Source organism: Harpia harpyja, chromosome Z (assembly GCF_026419915.1).
Source record: "Harpia harpyja isolate bHarHar1 chromosome Z, bHarHar1 primary haplotype, whole genome shotgun sequence".
Taxonomy (NCBI): Eukaryota; Metazoa; Chordata; class Aves; order Accipitriformes; family Accipitridae; genus Harpia; species Harpia harpyja.
The window spans coordinates 67,101,480-67,120,172 of NC_068969.1; the positions used below are offsets into that span (position 1 = coordinate 67,101,480).

General features: G+C 38.8%; 1 protein-coding gene across 4 annotated transcripts in view; it reads right to left on the reverse strand.

Annotated features, from left to right (window-relative positions):
* Window positions 1-18,693, reverse strand: part of SYK (spleen associated tyrosine kinase) — a 55,477-nt gene that overhangs the window by 15,769 nt on the left and 21,015 nt on the right. For 2 of the 4 annotated variants that reach the window (XM_052778005.1, XM_052778006.1), the window contains exons 3-6: window positions 17,175-17,335; window positions 6,986-7,124; window positions 5,468-5,549; window positions 4,391-4,440 (exon numbers count right to left, since the gene is read on the reverse strand). In XM_052778005.1, the coding sequence (XP_052633965.1) occupies window positions 4,391-4,440; window positions 5,468-5,549; window positions 6,986-7,124; window positions 17,175-17,335 (432 nt within the window). Of the gene's footprint in view, window positions 1-4,390; window positions 4,441-5,467; window positions 5,550-6,985; window positions 7,125-17,174; window positions 17,336-18,693 lie in introns of those variants that run through there. The other 2 variants (XM_052778007.1, XM_052778008.1) reach the window with 2 other exon arrangements.

Genomic DNA, 18,693 nt, shown 5'->3' on the forward strand with positions numbered 1-18,693 from the left:
ACTACTGTATCAAGCGAGATTTGAAGCACACCTTGGTCTTAAAACAAAAAAATGTGGTTATTTAAGCAAAAAGCACACAAACTGATATTAATTCTGAACAAAAATGAACACGCTTTAAATTTTACATGTGCCCTTATGTTCTGTATACAGATACTTTTAAAATAAATGCAAATATGTTTTACAATAATACATTAATTTAATGAAACATGACTAATTAGCATTTCTAGGGATCACTCAGAGATCATACCTGCCTAATTAAAACTGCGATGCAGTGCTTATTAACCAAGCATTTAGGCTGATGCTGAGGTTGAAATAATAATCTGAGCCACATTCTCAGCCACTTTAAACAGCCTTTGAACTGACTTACAGTTAGATGTTCTGAACTTTTAAATAACTCATTTGGATATTTTTTTTTTCCTGAAAAGATAGCTTTTCTAATGGATAGGATCGGTATTTTTCCTAGCTTTCTTTTTTAGGAAAAAAAGTTTGATTTCACATAAAAAAGGTATCTTTTGTTTCAAAACAGTAAGGACAGCCACGCAGTTCCTATTCCTGCTGGAAGAACAGAAACTTTTTTGATGCCTGATAGTCTTCATGGCTGTGATACAGAAAAATTCAGTTACTGCATATTGAAAAAGCTTACTGAATCTGCTGTTTTCTTTTATTCTCTTTCCATATGGGGAATAAATGAAAACTGAAGCACTTCTTAGCTATAGTTTTGCAACAGATAAATTCTCTAAGAGGTTAAGTACTCATTTGCCCATGGTGAACACGGTTCATTATACTTTACCGACAAGAGTATCTCCCAGCACTTGACCAAGTAACACCTGTACTGCCTAGATGGTAATACTGCTTAACCCAAATGTTTGTATTAGATATACAAATGCATGCTAAGAGGAATATTTAATCAGGGACAGCAACAGTACTAGTCTAAAGTTAGGCTGTACTCATAAGGTTTAGGTCTATTATTACTATCTGATAAACTGTGGCTAAACAAATAAAATACTGAAAAAAGTTACATGGAGAATTTGGGAAGTGGCCAGAAGTTGGCAGCTTCGCTATAATGTCAACAACTGATTTTAGGCTCATATCAAAAGCTCCCCTGCAGGTTTAAATACATATTGGGATGATGTGCAGGGAGAAAAAAGTAATTTACAAAGTCAAAGGGGATCAAAACCACCTTAAATGTAGTTATGGAGCCTCTGGTGAAAGGCAAGAAAAGTCCTAGTCCATGCATGTGCTGAGAGAAGTAAGAAAATGTAAGCCTCCATACTCTGCATGGAGAAATTATCTCCAATACAGACTTTCCGGCAGAAAGTCCTTCCTTTTGCAGAGGAAGCATATTAGTATCACTAAAAAGGAGATGTCCAGATTACAGAAAAGTGGACAAGAAACAGTAACATTTTGTTACTCTAAGTTTGGTTTTGGAGCATTAGGAAATACTACACAAATCCCTTCCCTCTAAGTTGTAAATTTTACTCCAAGCCCTTACACACCAAGAGTTTGCAGCTAAATTAGTGGGACAGTCTGCCTTGCACATTATCCAGCAGATCTTTCTACAGCGGTCATGCAGCCTCTTAGCTTCAAAGCAGCTTCAGGTTTGGGCATGCTCTCCATTAAGGCTTTGGAATCTCACCAGTATATTTCAGCCATTAATATATATATAGAAATAAAAAAACTATTGAAAAATTGGTCTGGATGGGAACACCATTATTAGATTATCTCTCAGAACAGCCTACTACCTTCCTTTCTTTGGCTGTTAATCATGTTCTGTCCCTATAATCTCTCTCTTTTGCTTCTTTACTCTAACCAATCTTTTCTCACAAGTCACGATCATTCCTGTTGCCTTGCTCTGGATTATCTCCTGTTGGACAACATTCTTTGGTGCAGTGCCAAAAACTGGTGAAAGTATTCCACCTGAGACCTTACCAGTGTTGAACAAGCTGGAAACACTCTTGATGTTTCCCTTTCTTCTACCAGCATGACGGTTGCTGGTCCTTGTTCCTGTTCTGATCTGTTACAGGCATCACAACCTCTGAAAAACTGTCGCTGCTCTCCATCCTGTGTTCTACAGCTGACTATTAGAAGTGTAATATCTTCCACTAGTTTCTGCTGAACTTCACCTTTTTTTTTTCCCAGGACATTTCTCCAATTCATCACAATTATTCTGAGTCCCAACTCAAACATTCACAATCCCAATTCACATATTTTGGCAATCCATTTTGTAAAATAAAAAAGGTGCAGTGCTTCAGAAATGTCAGAAGCTTTAAAAATTAAATCTTAATTATGATGGTGTAAATAATGTGAAGATAGACTGCACATCCTCTACATAAGACTTTGTGATTGTATTCATTCTTTTCAGGATGCTTTTTTGTTTTTGCAATCTGAATTAATTGTATTTCAGGCTCTGCATATAGAAGAATCTACATGAGTGTCTTTAGTCAGTTACTGGCTTTGCAGATAGATATTAATGTAGAAGAACCTGGCAGTACTAACTGAAGTCTTTGAGCTCCATAAATAATAATATTAATTTAAAATTTTCCACTTTCTATTTTCTACATTTATACTACAGGAAAGTAACTTAGCAGGCTGGTTTTATAAAATTCCTAAAGAAAACATAAAATTCAGATTTCAGTTTTAAGGAGTTAAGAACATCAAACTTACTGTAGCTTTAAACAACATTTTAGGAGAATATTTGCAAAATATGCACTCAACACATCTCCCTCATATCTTTGGTGCTTTTCCTTCTATCCATCATGATGAGTCTTAAATGTAACTACTACTGATCAATCCTGAAAACATTAATGGTTGTATGTAACATGTGCAAGTGACCAAGTGTATTTAAGTCAGCTATTTGCTAGAGAAGTACATGTTCAAGTACACGTGGATTTAATCTCACCTAACTATAGATACCTAAAAGCAAGGCACATAGTCTTGACTAATCACCTAGGCCCGGTCTGATTGGAAAGACATAGGCACATATTGGTGGAAAGTCATTCCACCACTTTTAGGCTGAAGGGACATGTGGATGGGTAAGTGTATCTCTCTTGCTTCAAAATTCCTCAAAAGCGAGCCTTTGTGATTTGCTGAATGCCTGGCTCTTCATTTGAGTTCATTAATGTCAGGCGAGATTAATTATACCCTGTTAGTATGCCTGAGTCTTTCACCTGTAAAGTATCATGAACAACTGGGGTGGTATTACTGCAATGCACTGATGAAAAGAGAGGAGGCTGGCCCATTTACTTTCATTGCACAGACCTAAACATCAGTCAACTTAGTCAGATACACGGGTTTTTTTGTTACTACTTCTTTGATAAGTTAAATGCCTAAAGTAAGATTTCTTGAATTTACTTTCATTTACACTTAAACTGCAAAATTTTCTATGGACAATCTAAAACCTACATAGTATTCCCACACTGAATATGCTTGCTCTATCACTATACCTGTGTCTATACCAGATGATATACATGTGGTCTCACGTGCTTAAACTTCATGGCTGTCCTTGTAAACGGCATAGATCCAAACCTCAGGACAACATTGTTTGAAAAATTACACCAATTTTCATTGCACAATTTCCAATCATTTAAAAGGCCACCTGATTTTCAGAAAGTAGTGGTATGAGAATGATTGTTCACAGACCCACAGGGACTCAACAGTGCTGAAATAAATGTAATTGCCTATTTGAACCAAAATATTTTTTTCTGTAATGTGGGACTGCATCAAGATAATGACCTAGATGATTAGACTCTCCAGGGAGTGGTGAAACAACTGAATTAAACTCCCTATTTCAGATGAGATTAACTACAGCTGAATGAGATGGTGTTATGTATCACACCTCAGGTGGCTCCTCTAATCAATGGACTCTAAGAACTTAGGCAATTATAATCACAGATGGGCTTGCTCATTCTTCATGGAGTTGATGAAGGAACTTCCCCTAATTTCACTGCACAAGGAATCAAACCCTTGTGCAAAGTCTGATGTTAACTGCACACACCATATATGAAAATAAATTGAACCTCCATTTCTGCTTCAGTCAGCAGATTCTCAAAATGGACAACATAAAGCAGTGTCTCTCCTAGTGTTGATACAGTCACTATAGAACATGACAATCAACGAGGCATCTTGCATATGAAAAATACTGATTTTCACATACATTGTATGTATAAAAGAAGTTCACAGAATTAAATGATGAATAGCTTATGGAAAATACTGATGAAAGCAATAGCCATGCTAGAATATGCTAAGCTTATTCTTTTCAACTTACTGTTTATACCCCTAGAAGAACAAATGCATTACTGCAGTAATATCCAAGCATTAGGATTCCTAGAGCAGAATGTGACTGTAAGCCTTCTCAGACGAACACTACTGCTGTATCACCACCTACTCTTACCTTAGAAGGGATTCCAGGAAGAGGAGAACGCATGTTAAAAACAACATTATCTGTAAAAGAGTCAAATGTAGAAGGATACTGAGCAAGGTGAGAAATGTACTATAAGAACACAAAATTTTGCATAGGGGACTAACTTTCCAGTTTTTAAATCACATCACAGTGTTTCTCCTGGCCCATCTTCTTTGCTTTTGTCTCTAATGTGCAGCAGACTCTGGCTCTTGCTGCCACAGAGACTGAAGTATGTGCAGTGCCTAAATGATTCAAAGGAGTGGAAAAAGTACGGGCATATCCTCTCACCATAGCACTGGTATCCAGTCAGAATGACAGAAGAAGGCCTTAGGGAGAAAACACCACTTCTGGAATAGTACGAGTTAGGCAAGGATCAGGCAGAAGCATCTTTTTTTTCCCCTGGCAGTCAGGGCAAGAGGGAGGACAAAGTCTCATCAGTATTTAACATGACATTAAAGAAGAAACAGGCCAAAGACCATACTGGACCTCAGGACACTTCACCTTATCCTTTCCCCTCCCTTCGCCCAAGTTATCAAGGAATGTTTCTCTGACATTGATTTGCAGCATCAGGTGCAGCCAACCCCTTGTTCTGCCCTGCTCTCCACAACATGGGAAGTAACTCCTCATCTACCAGCAACTCACCTGTTGGGCACACATCTGCACCCAACCTGAATGCCTATAGCAGCGCTGCTGATGTGCTGCCCTCGGCTTGGATTAAGGACTGTTGGAAGAGTGCTGGGATGACCACCTTGGTAGTGCGTGTGGGCCAACTAACACACACTGCCACTTCGAGCAGCAAAGCACATTTTGGATCTGACATTAATTTAGAGCCAGCAATAATTGGAGTTCGTAGCCTCCTTTAAGCTACAGGATCTGCCTCCATCCTGCATGGTCTGGCAGATCTTAACTCATTTGAAAAGTTGGAAATTTAACAGTTAAATTTTTTTAATCCAACTGTAATCTACCATAACCTGCACCCACCTACATGCTATGGCAAGTGGAAAAAATGCACAGATCTTTATCGTCATCAGCATGACTATACGTTTCAAAATAGTAGGAATAACTCACCATTTTCTGAGCCAAGTTGTGGACAGGGAATGGTAAGAACCCTTAATAATCCATCTGGCTTGTATGAATAATGCTCAACTAGCTACCAGAATGAGAGGGGAAAAAAAAAGAGAAGGAGAGAAAAAGATATGAAAAGGTAAGGGAGGTATAATTAAATATATTGTCTCCTTAAAATTGTGTGCCTATTTACAATAATTGGTATATATTACAGCAAATGAACCAGCATACAGCACATCTTTACTGCACATGTTGTCACCTCATCTTTACTTCTTTTTAGCAGGGGTGCATGTTTCTGAAGTAACCTTGTGAATGAATCTGGAACCTGATCCAGGAACTGGATTTTTAAGACTCAGCATTCCCCACCAGTTCTGCTACTAACCAGTTTTGTAATTCTGAGCAAATCACTTCTTTTTTATACCTCCGAGTTCCCACCCTCTTTTTTTAATTAATTTTTTTTTTCAAAATGGGTTTAACTGCAGTGCAGGAATTGTCCTAATACGCAATGCTTTCTTTGGACCTCAAAGTCACAATGGGATGTAAGCAGTTAATAAATGTATAGCACCAATAGTTGCGGCCATTTGTGTTCCTGGACTGCTCTCTCTATGCCATTTTATTGCAGGTTCATTACTGCTATTCTGCCTTTGGTGCATTTGGGTAGAAAGGAGGGGGACTGTGAGTGAAACAGTTGCAGACATACTCAAAAAACTTGTAAGACAGCATAGCTGCTTTTAAATTTCAAGTGACTCCAGGAAAGAAATATGCAGGACATTTACAGGAAAGGCTAAGAATTAATATATGCAAGTAAAGACTCATATTTTAGATTTGTGACTCACTTTACTTGTTTTAATAGAATTTTAAGCAAGAGGACATAAGAGATTTCTGCAGGGGTGTCAATTCCCTTAGCATTTTCAATTTATGCAGTCATTTCTCCAGTATTCACTTTTATTATCGACTATGGCACAGTCAGCTATGCATTCCTTAATTGCTTAATCTTTACCAGGCTTCAGGCGTATTTTGGTGGTAACCCTCAGCAAATTATGCTTTTTCAGCCTTGGAGGTAGAGAATTTCAAAGCTAAAGAATGCAGTATGTGTACAGCATCCTAAACCATCCCCCTTACGCTTCCTAGAATTCTGTTTATTGCTGTCATAAAAAACATTAACAAAAGACTATACCTAGCATAGCTATTATTGAATACGGTCACTTGCCAATGAAAACAGTCTTCCATTCTAGGAATGTTCAGCTAACTGAATAATAATTACAGCAATTTTGAACTTGGCCAAGCTGCAACATCACATTTAAAAATGATTACATTCTCTACACTTATATAGCTTTCTACATTAACATATATTATCTTCATGTATAGAAACCACATAAAGTTGGAAACATATGACAAATAACCTGCCAAAACACATTGCTGTTTAGCTAAAGACTGTTGTTGCACAGCAAAGTAAAACAAGCTGACTTAGCTTTATGGAAACATGATGACAGATATCCAAGTGATTCAAATGTAACAGACCTGCCAGAGGGTGTCAAATCTTTTTCCATCCGGTATGGAGAGCTTTCCTGTCTTATCTCTGTCAATTCGGTAATGCAGTACTTTTCCATCATTCAGCAGACACAGGGCATAGGAACCATTGCTGTCCCTTTCTCGGATACTGTAGGAGTAAGAGAGATTTTCAGGGTTATGCTTCACTAGGAATGAGCATCTGTGTTGAAATTCTTTTTAAAATCATGCTTTCCTGTAAGCTTTTGAATTCAAACCAAAGCAAAATCAGCACCGCAACTTCTGAAGACGTTTTAAGCCTTTTATTTATCTCTTAGTGTCATTTGTTTTCAGACAGAATTCCCTAAAGTTTCTTTTTTTTTCTCCCCCTAAAAGGCAACAGATGACAACAGAAAATCCACAATGTGAAGCTCTTTGCTAGGCAGCTACAGAACACTGTGCAGTGCACAAAGCACTCTCTCAGCAAGGAAGCATTTAAAGGCTTGTACACTGCAGGCCTACGAAGCCCATGGAAGCCTCGGGCCAGGATCTAGCATATACAAGCGGCTACACGTCAATCTCCTCTACCACTGATCTAAAATTAAAAACAACAGATAAATGCCTTCATTAAAGCAAGATTTCTCTCATTTCTTTTATTTTGAAATAAAGAGTTGACAGTAAGGGCAGAAGATAAAATACTAAAAGAATATAATCTGAAATACAAACAAAGGGAAAATCTTTGTGCACTGCCACAGCTTGTTGTTTGGCTGGGAGTTTAAAGCAAATGATACATTTCTGTAATCATCAATTCTTATAATTTCTGTAAAGACATTAATGCTTTGTTGCAGATTTCACATAAAAGTCACATGAAATTCACATGGTATTGGGGTATATATCTGCTCTAAACTTCACCAGGGAGAGATCATGGAATGTAATATAAAAACATTGTCTAAATTTCACAGGTAGCCAGGATGAACTCCGTCTTCCAGGAGATCTGCAAGCAACACCTGAGATGCCTGTAAAGTGTTGCCGAGTTGTTTTATGTATACTCAAGGCTAGCTCACACTAAGACCAGTGCCTTCTGGTGACTTGACCCAGAGTAGATAGGAATTTTCTACTAGCTCCATCATGATTAGCATAGCATTTCTGAGTTTAGAAAGTAGGCTTTTCTTTTAGTTTGAGTTGCCTGCGTTCACTTGCTGCTGACAGTGAGATAGCAATAGAGCTAGATTAAAATTTTCTGGAATAATGGGTTTTTCTTAAGAAAAATCAAGATTCAGCAACACTGAAACATTTCTTGTTCCAGTGTGTGCAGAAATCTACTCACTCTCCCTTGAATTTTTCAAAAGCCTTGAAAAGAAATATAGCAGGATATGCTCACTAAGGTGTTGGGAAGCTTCGCTGGTGCAACACTAGTACTTGCTATCACATCTCAGAAGATTGCAGAGACAAGCATTAAATTCTGCTCTTCAGCTGATTCACTCAAGGCTGAACTAAAACTGTTATATCTGAACTACTCATACAACTATTTTTTCAAGCAAAGTGATTCTTGTTGCCGAAGATGTGAACAGGACACTGGCTAAAGGAAAGGTAAGTAGGGTCAGTTTTATTTCTGAAGCCAAAGCAACTTGCTTAGTGTCTGTAAAGCAACTTGAAACACATTGTGGTTTTTCATGACATGCAGGTATTTTCTCAGCATGCTGATTTCCTGTGCTGACTGACCAGTGGAGAGCAACAGGTTCTGCTAAAATGAAGAATGACTTTTACTTTGTCTTCCTCTGACTTGCTTTTAGCAAATAAGGCTTGGAAAAATATTCTCAGAATAGAGGGCATTGTTTCTAAAACACAAATGAATGGCATTTCATTGCGTTCAGACTTCTGTTCAGAATACAGCACAAGTAAGATTATAAAAACGCAATGGATTGTTTCCCAGTAACAAATGTCCTTCATGTTTCACGTGAGGAAATGGTGGCTCCAATACAATTAGCTCTACTGAAACTGATTCTCATTTGCAAGTCGTTACTATCACAAGAGGCATCGTAAACATTTCTTGAGAGCACAGGCATCAACAGGAGAAAAGTCTTGATTTCTAAGGACCATGGCACAGATCTAAACAGCCCTATCAGTATCCAGCAGGATTTAGGCAGAGTTCAGGTTTATAAGGTTAGACTTGCATTTCTGAGCATTTCCTTCCCCCCCGCAACAGCTACATAACTCTGAAGACTCTGCAGTTCACAGTCATGGCAACTTCCATCAGACAGCTCTATCACTGCATGTGTAGAAACTCTCCATTCTAACACTTATGATTGACCAGGGTCCAGAGGGAGCCTCGTTCTCTTGGGGTTATGGTCCAAGTGTTTTTTAAACTGCAGCCAGTCAACTCCAGCACAATTTGGATCCCCACAAAATACAACAGGAGGTACTGCTATCTTCCAAAACATGTCTGAAGAGCAGAATTATCAAGAGCATTGAAGCAACAGCCAAATGACGGCCTAAGTCTTAGTTTTGGCAACCAGATCCCTTACTGGTCCAAAAAGTGCTCTCACAGAACTTGCCATCACAGTCCAAACAAAAAACTTTTTACTTAGTCAGCTGACAAGGATCATCACAGGCCATGTATCACAGTTCCATTTTGGTTTTGTAGACTGTGATAATGGCTGTCTAGGTTAGGCTACACCTCCAGAACTCCAGCTGGGTACACAGTATTCAGTACCTTACAGTTACCAGAAAAAATGGAATCAAAGAAAAAGGCTGCTCAAACTGAAAGGTTATAAACTGAAACCTCTTCAAAGAGAAATCAAGGTTTCCACATCTTGATGGTGCTGGCTGTACTACTCAGGGTCACCACATCAGATTTGGGGGCTCTCTTCATACACGGAACTTTACTTCTATGAAAAGTAACAATTTTCAGAAGGTTGAGAAAAAAATCCAAAATTCCAGATGCATTATCTGCTTTAATGTGCTCTGAAATTACACACAATATTTACTGTTCTTCAATACAAACTGATAACAAAACCCCCTTAATTTTAAAAGGCCATATTTTTTTAAAAAAGCATTTTGACAATGAAGGAAGCCAGCAGTGAAATATCACCTGGTCTTCCATTTCATGTCATTGCAGAGAATTACAGATCTACAGAAGAAAGACATAAAGATAATAAACATCTGTAAATAAACAATACTGTCCATTCGTCCACTGAGATTAATCAGAAAAATGAACAACTTCACTGACAGCAAATTTGAATTCATAGATATATTAGAGAAGCGCCAAGGTATCTAGATTTTCTATGACATACCTTTTAAAACAGCAATTTTAGAAGGAACTGAGAAGCTCAAATTGTTACGTGATGCAATGCAAAGAAGGTTTAGTTATTGATTTTAATTTTCATGCAATCTATGTTTGAGTGTTTTTTATGTTTTTGTGAATGTAACCCAAATAGCAACCAATAACTATTTGCAGTATCATTACAGACTGTAATGATGTACAGACACAGTAGCTGTGTAAATAGCTATCCATTCTCTACTTTGGTAGAGTCTCTACTTTTGCTTGGAAGCAAAAAGAACAATGTCCCAATTTTTTCTCCTTCCAAGTGAAAAAGCCAGATGATCCCTTTCTTTTTAAAGGAAAAAATCCCTGAGGGTAAAAAAAAATAAATAGCTATTACAACATGCCTCATTGACTGTGTAGAAAAAAAGAAGTCACAGCATTCTACAGTGGAGAATAATGAAGGAAATAAACTAGCAAAAAGCTTGCTTTAGGAGTGGTGTGAAAGTATTCTTACTCCTGAATCCAAGGGCCTGTTAAAGTTTGTTCTTGGCCTTGCTTTGCCTTCTCAGCTTCCTTGCTGCCAGAGATACTGACATTCCCCACTGCTGATCAAGCTCCAGTCATTCCCTGCTTGTCTGCCCTTATCACCGTCTCTCTTGTAATGTTATTAACAACAAGGCTGTTCATTATCACTTCAAATATCTGCAGCACACTGCACATGTTCGAAGTTTGCAGGGAATAAGGAATGAACTTGGTGCCATCTGTAAAAGGATCATACAAAGGAAAAAATGGATTGGCTGCAGTCTTCATTTACATCATTTCTTCTCCACTGTTTAGTAACATATTCAAAGCTGCTTCAGAAATGTCAGCACACAACAGAACTTAGGAGCTAGCTCAGCCATACACTATTGTTATCTACAATGGAACCTAAAACTTCATCTCCTGATAAGGCTATTGTGGTGTGCCGCTGCACAGTAACGAAACACCTTTGCAAGAAGGATTGCATCACTGTAGTCTGTTCTGCTAGCATTGCCCTCCCAGCAAGACACACTACACTCCACCAAAACCCTAACAAATAGCTTCACTGTACAACTGCACCTGCAACAGGGGACATTCTTAGTACAGCTGTCTCAGCCAGGGATCGCATCTTTTCTTCACACCTCTGACGCACTCTGCTGCCGAGGCACACAGCATAGAGCTAGCCTTGAGAACCCACAGCCCTGCTGCGGTGGTCTGCAGGTGGCACCTAACTATGCACCTAACTGAAGATCAATAAACAGCTCTTCCAAAGAGCTGTGGGCATCGTCTAGGCTGCTGTGGAGGGGAATACAGCACCTCCACAAACATGGGTCACTGTCTGTATTTTATCATTTACCTTTGAAAATTTTTATGGTCATCTAAGCCTAGCAACTTCTTGGCACTTTTAAGAGGAACTTGATCATTAATTAATATCCCTGAATTAATGTCATGTTTAGTAGGATTCTTTTCACCTTGTCTGATGTCAACAATGTCCAGTTCCATTTATGGATGCAAACATAATATTGATAGACTTATTTAAAGACTACTCTACAAGGTCAGATAGATCACCTAGCTCAGTATGCACTCCAGTAGTGGTAAATTTCTAGAGGAAGACAATAAGATTAATGTACATATAGACTGCCACATGTATCAGAAACACAAATTTTTGGTCAGACAAAAGACAAGAAAACTCTTACAGACAACTGCACTTCAAAACTTGTTATTTTGAAATGGTGTTACTAGTGCTAACTATTGTGACATACAAGAGACAGTTTAGTCTCTAGATGTCATGAGATGCCATGACGAGTAGTGCTGTGAGTCATTTTAATAGTCTAAACTAGTTTTGTCCTCTTTAGTATATCTCACTGCATATTGAAGACATTCTTACAATACTAAAATTATTTTTTACTTTCCTTTTAACAACTGTTCACATTTTATGTGAACTACATACGGCAATAAACCCATATAAAAGGTTTATAGAGACTAAACTGCTAATTATGCAATGCCTTCACTCACGATTTCCTTAATGTTGAATCTTTAAGTCTAACAGTATTTCTGAATATTACTTATCTCCCTTCAGCTTCAGAATTGCTGGTTCTTAACACATATGCAAGATCACATGTGCATATAACTAAAGTGGTCACTACCGATGACAAACCAAGATATGCCAAAAGCTACCACATACTTACCAGAGTTGTTTCCTATGTGAAACTGCAGAGAAAATTAACATTTCTTATATTGCTGGTCTGTCACTGTTAGCAAATTTTTAATTTATTTTTCAACTGGTCCACATATGCATGCACTTGTAAAGATTATATTAACAATATTATCAATAATATTATTATATATTATTAACATAAATGTTATCACAATATTAATAACATTATCAATAATATTAATAGTATTATCTATGATCATCTATACAATATTGATCACCATATTCTACAATTATGCTCCCTACCAGGCAAAGTCTAATGAAAAAACAGAAGTCCAGTAAGAACCAGCATGCTAAGCAGCATGCAAAGTAGTGTTAATGAAGCTAACAGGGGCTTGAGAATTGAAGTTCTCTATTTTCAGTTGCTCTTCAGGTCATTTTAGAGATATGATATTTTCCTTCTATTCCACTGCTACAGTTTTATAGCTTTTTCTCCAAATTTGTGGCTGGAGTGGCAATCTTTCATGAATGTTCTTCCTGGAAGAGGTGGGCACTGTTTTCTATTTCATATCATTTCATGAGATTGTTTCTATATTTGGCTTTGAAAACAAACTCTATAGCACCTACATACGTACTCATTTTACTGACTTTTCAGTCATGACAAAAACTTGAAAAAGATCTTTAAAAATTCGATGGTAAAACACCCACAGTTAGCTCAGAACTTTTTCAGCAGCTTGGATGAGTTGCAGTGTTAGATTTATGATGCTATTCATGACATTTTCAACTGAAGTCAGGAAGCTTTGCAACTATTTCCGTATTTATTATATTAAAAAAAAATCTAGATTTGATAATCTTGTAGTGCTGCAAAGCAGCGCTGAAGAAATCTAGGTATTAGATGTGTTCTCACAGAGACCACTGCACTTGATTTTGTTTCAAGGTAATTAGGTCAGTCAGTTAGCAGATTTCTGGTGTAATGAAGTTTTAGAGACCCTTGTAGAAGAATATACAGAAATATTCTAGCCTTCTAAAATGTATTGTTTTTTCCATAATAAACAAGATTATTTTTGTCACATACCAGCACCTGCTTGTAGACTTGGCGAATAGCCTCGGAATACCTCATCTCATTGAAAATCTAGCTTCCCTCTATGTTCCCAGGCTCCAATTCCTACCTCAACAAGCAAACTTCTCTTAGACGTTGAATGTTTCTAAGTTTTACCTTTCAGTCAGCTACCAGGCTCGAGTATCTCAACCAATGTCAGAAAAACAGTCCCTGAGCTGCTACATTCACAAGCACAAATTCAGTCTTCAGTCCACAGGTGTACAGAAGATTCTGACATGTGCTGCTGCTGGATAAGGAAAAAGTATGTGATGCCTGTGTATAACAATGCACCTCTCTAGCACTCAACAATTTTGCTGCTACTGTTTCAGTTAGCTAACACCAGTGGTTTATTTCTCAACACCTGCTGAGCAAGCCTATGTTAGGCAAACCACTGCGGGAAGTAGAAAACCTCTCTGAATTAGACAGGTCTTTTGCTATTTGCTATGAGCCGCTAGGTCTACCAATCTGAGAGCTAGAAGAGCTGTGGAAGCAAAAATAACCAATTTCTGATCAAAATTAACAACATTATTTCTCTTGCTGCTCTGGCTGCTGAATTATGGGGCAGATGAAGATCTTGTCCTGTTTCTTCCCTGGGAGCGTAAGAGCAAAAGGCAGCTAAGTGGCTACTGAGCTCTAAACCTGCCAGATAGGCAGTCCATTCAAGAACAACTAATGCATCGGAAAGCATCCTACAGATGCAGAAGGAAAGAGTGTTGTCCTTAATAAGAGGGACCTAAACTCAACATACTCATTTTCATATTATTTAAGCTCCAGTGACACTTCTCATGGTTTAAACAGAGCCTTAAAGTTAGCATTTTCCCCTCTATGGGTTTATCTACCTGATGTGAAAGCAGCCATCTGAGTTCCAGCAGAACTATATAAGATATGCACTCACTGACATAACCAGACCCACAGGAGAAGGTCTGACTGCTCCTTCCACAGCTCATCAAGCATGTCACTGCAAACAGCACCAGAAATGCCTCCTAGGCCATCTCTAAGGGAAACAGGAAAATGCTGAGGAAGTATTTCTACTCAAAGCTGTAGAAATGCTTATAGAAGATTAAAAAGAGACCAGGGTCTACAATAGAGACTGAAAATGTCAAGTCTGCTAAAAAATTACACTCCCTTACTCCAAAGCCCATCCCTGTTGATAAGAAATGTTAGCTAAGGGATCCATTTCTTTGAAGAAAAATTAGTTTTCTTTTTTTCCCCAAAGAGAAGCACTTTGACCACATAGAAACTAATGTGTGCAAGAGGTAAACTGGAAAACTGCAAGTTTTAATACATGATCAACATCATGACTCAGCTGATGTAACATCGATTTGGTAAAATGTTAATACAGAAAGTAATAATTTTTTACAAAAAACAGGTCATTAAAAGAAAAGATTGCTGCTTTGTTTCGGATTACATATCCACCTGCCCCTATGTCTAAAAAGCAGGAAAAGAAACTAGCAAATTCACAGGGCAATGAAATGGAGAGGTGGTATGGTAATGCTGTGCTGGTAATCTACAACAGTGACTACTTTAATCAAATTGATGAAACTTCCCCTGTGCTATAGGAAGAAGCATTCAGAAAAGATGAATCCGTCATTAAGGGGAATCTTTAGCTCCACAAACTTTTATAACAATGTTTTGTTACAAATGCAACAAAATCTGTAACAAATTTATAACATTTTTGTTACAAATGGCAACAAAAGCAACCAGGTAAATGACTGTCCAGGTGTGATCCCAAGAAACAGGGAGTATGAGGCTGAAAATGTGAAGACGCATGGTGATGTGGGCGCGGGTGACCGTGAACCAGAAAAAATTCAAGGACTGAGAGAAGGAAAGAGATTTCAAGAAATGAGATGTCAGTACACTCAAAGTATTCATAGGTAGGACCTGATAGGTATTAACTGTACTGGAAAGAAAGATTTAGAGGAGTTACTGGTTCCTGACAATTAAGATTGAAACATGGAAACATATGAGGGTTGCATCTACATAGCGATCAGTGTGGCACAATTACGGCAAATCAGTAAAGCGAAAGAGTTGGTACTGAAGAAGCATATCCATCCTGCACACACTCCTGGGGTTTTACTTTGACTAGCTTTAAAAAAGTCAAAAATAGTTAAGTGCTGAAGGAGACTACATAGGTAGGTGATGAAATTTCTCTCAGGAATTATACAGCCCTAAGTGATCCTTCCTTGGACATGACCTTTAAGCTTCAATTTCTATCATTATATAAATACTCTGGGGGTGGGGTGGGGGTGAAAAATGGCTCAGTGAAAACATTGATTTTTCTCAAATGATGGCTGTTAGTCACTATCCTAAATGACACATTACCACTCAGAAAACAAAAGATCATGAGGTCAAGTAAACGCAGACAGCGGGAGAGACAAAATGCCGTTACCAAGGTAAAAGCAATTCCTTCTGTTGCTTAACTGCAAAACAAAGCACCACCACTGCCCCCGGGAAAATTGACCCAACAGTTATGGATCCCAACAGTTGTTAACATAGGCAGATTGTCTGTATTTTTACCACTTTCGTAAGTCAGTGTATGGGGTGCAGGTGGCCAGGCTTTGGCAGCAGGGCTGCAGGGTCTCTGTGAGGAAGGCGGGGAATGCCCTGGGCTGGTCCAGCCGCCCCCAGTGTGGACAGCCCTGCAGGGCACCGCCAAGCCCCTCAGCCATGTATGTGGTACCTCTGCCTCCATGAAAACATCCTTAAGAAAGGGCAGAAAAACACCTGGGAGGTGGCGGTGGAGATCAAAAAACAAACACAACCCAGAAGCAGCAGCGCAAACACCAAGGGCAGAGGAGGAGGCAGGGAGGAGGTGCTCCAGGCACCAGAGCAGAGAGTGCCCTGCAGCCCGTGGGAGACACCATGGTGGAGCAGGTGTCCACACTGCAGCCCTCTGAGCAGGTGGATATTTCCTGAAGGATATTTCCTGTGGAGAGCCCACGTTGCAGCAGGGAACAGAGCGAGGAGGAAGGAGTGGGAGAGAGAAGCTGTTAGGGACTCACTGCAGCCTCCATCCCCCATCCATCCTCCCCTGCGCTGCTTGGTGGGGAGAGGAGCTGGGTGTGAAGGAGTGAAGTTGAGCCTGTGAAAACTGGGGCTGTGTGTGTATGAGAGGAAGGTGGTTTTTTATGGTTTTGTCTTTGTTTCTTACAGTCCAACTCAATTTTAATTGACAATAAATTAAACTACTTTTCCCCAGTGGGGTTTGTTTTGCCCATGAGAGTTCATGGTACGTGATCTCCCTGTCTTCATCTTGACCCGTGAGCTTTTCCATCCTCTTTTCTCCCCATGTTCTTTTGAGGAGGGGGAGTGTGACAGCAGCTTGGTGGGCCAAGGTTAACCTACCACAATGACTTAGTACTGCTGATCAGTTATAAAACAAAGTTCAATGGAATTTTCTTGGTATTGAGTTTCTCTGATGCTCCCTTTAGAATTAAACCTAGTACTTGATTAAAAAACAACAATCCACACTTTTGCTATAGCTTCCCATCTTTAGTTAAGTGGAAACTTAATCTTGGAGACATTTGCTTAGTACAGGAATGATTATGTTGTGTATCATGCTGGGCTGGGCTCTCTCACTGTGAACGAGCCACCTTTTAGGGCATACTCTCATTTGAGATTCATTCAAGGGAACTGTATAGTAACACTGGTGCCAAACAGCAATACCACAGAAAAAAGCACTCACAGAAATTTTCCATTGTTTCTTGACCCAATGAGGATACGGTGTTCTGACTCTTCCCGAGAGATCCTCCCGTGGAACCATGGCATCTTCTCATGGGCTGTAGTGGCGATCAACTTCTCCAGCTGAGGCTTTTGACTAATGATAGCTTGTTCAAGAGCATGCCCCTGGAGAGTGGTAAAAACACAGTGGGACAGTCAAACTGTCTTCTGCAATAAAAACATGATAGGTAGACTCCCAGTATAAGATTGCTTTTGGGACATCCAAAATCTGCATGTATTTGTTGTATGTGAAGGAAAGATCTGGTTGCTATAAAGATAAACCAGAAACTAATGTATAGTAATCTAAACATCACAAAGCTGGGATTTGTCCTTTACCTCTGAGAAACTGAAGGAAAAATAACCAGTAAATTAAGCCCTTAGTGTACCAGTATTTCAACTGAAAATTACGTCATATTTTTATGCTAATGCGACATAGCTAAATATACTTAGTGTCACTCTGAGATGTCATAACATACCTCCATATTACATATCCTATGGCAGTTTACTGAAATAAACTGAACACACTTTGCATTGTTGCAGCATGTCTATGTTAAAGACATCAATGCAAATTTCCCCAAACTAGACAGGACAGTCCCAATTTGAGAGTGAACTACGTTAATATTTTAGGTATAACCTAGACACTTCTAAACCCATCTACAACCCATCACTTCTAAATTTTGCCCAGAATCTAAGGGCAAAACTCCCTAGTTTCATCAGTTTTCAACTTGAGTTCATCAACTTCCTTCTAGATTGGGCTCAGATTCATCAGAAAAAACTGTAAGCCTCAGCGCTTGTAGTAAATGTAGTATAAGTTTTAGGCTTTTCCAGTTGGGCATTGATCCCCATATTTTACAGAGCAGAACACACAGGGTTACTTGCTAGTACCAAAAGAGATGAAAAATCTAATGTAACTCCATGAGTTCGTAATGGTAACTCATGGCATGCCAAGGTGAAATAATATTCCTGTTGCAGCCTCCTACACTAGTGTTTCCATGTTAAGACTGGATTCTTCATAGTCATTCTAAGGAAAAAATCCAGCCTGTCTTCCTCAGCATGGAACATTCCTGCTTGACACATGCAGTACCGAAGACATATAGGCAGTGCTCTGCAGTTAAGAAACCAACTTCTGTTTTGGACATAATCTAAATAAGCACAACGGAAACAAGGCCAGCTAAGAGGGCAGGATGTAAAAACAAGTCACGATGTTGCAATGCCTGCCTGCACATCAGTCCATAAAAATTCAGAATCAAAAGCAATCAAACAAACCATTTCTATATCTTGTTCCTTACCACTATTAATTTTTGGTGCATGTGGAAATCTGGTAACACAGGTTAGTGCAGTGGTAGATAAGGCTATGCTTGCCCAAGACATCATAAAAGTCCTAAGGTTTGTAAAATTTCAGGAAAACTACACTTACGGCCAAGGTACTGCATGTATTGATGGGGAAAAAAACCCACCTCATTGTTCAAAACTTAAACAGCTAT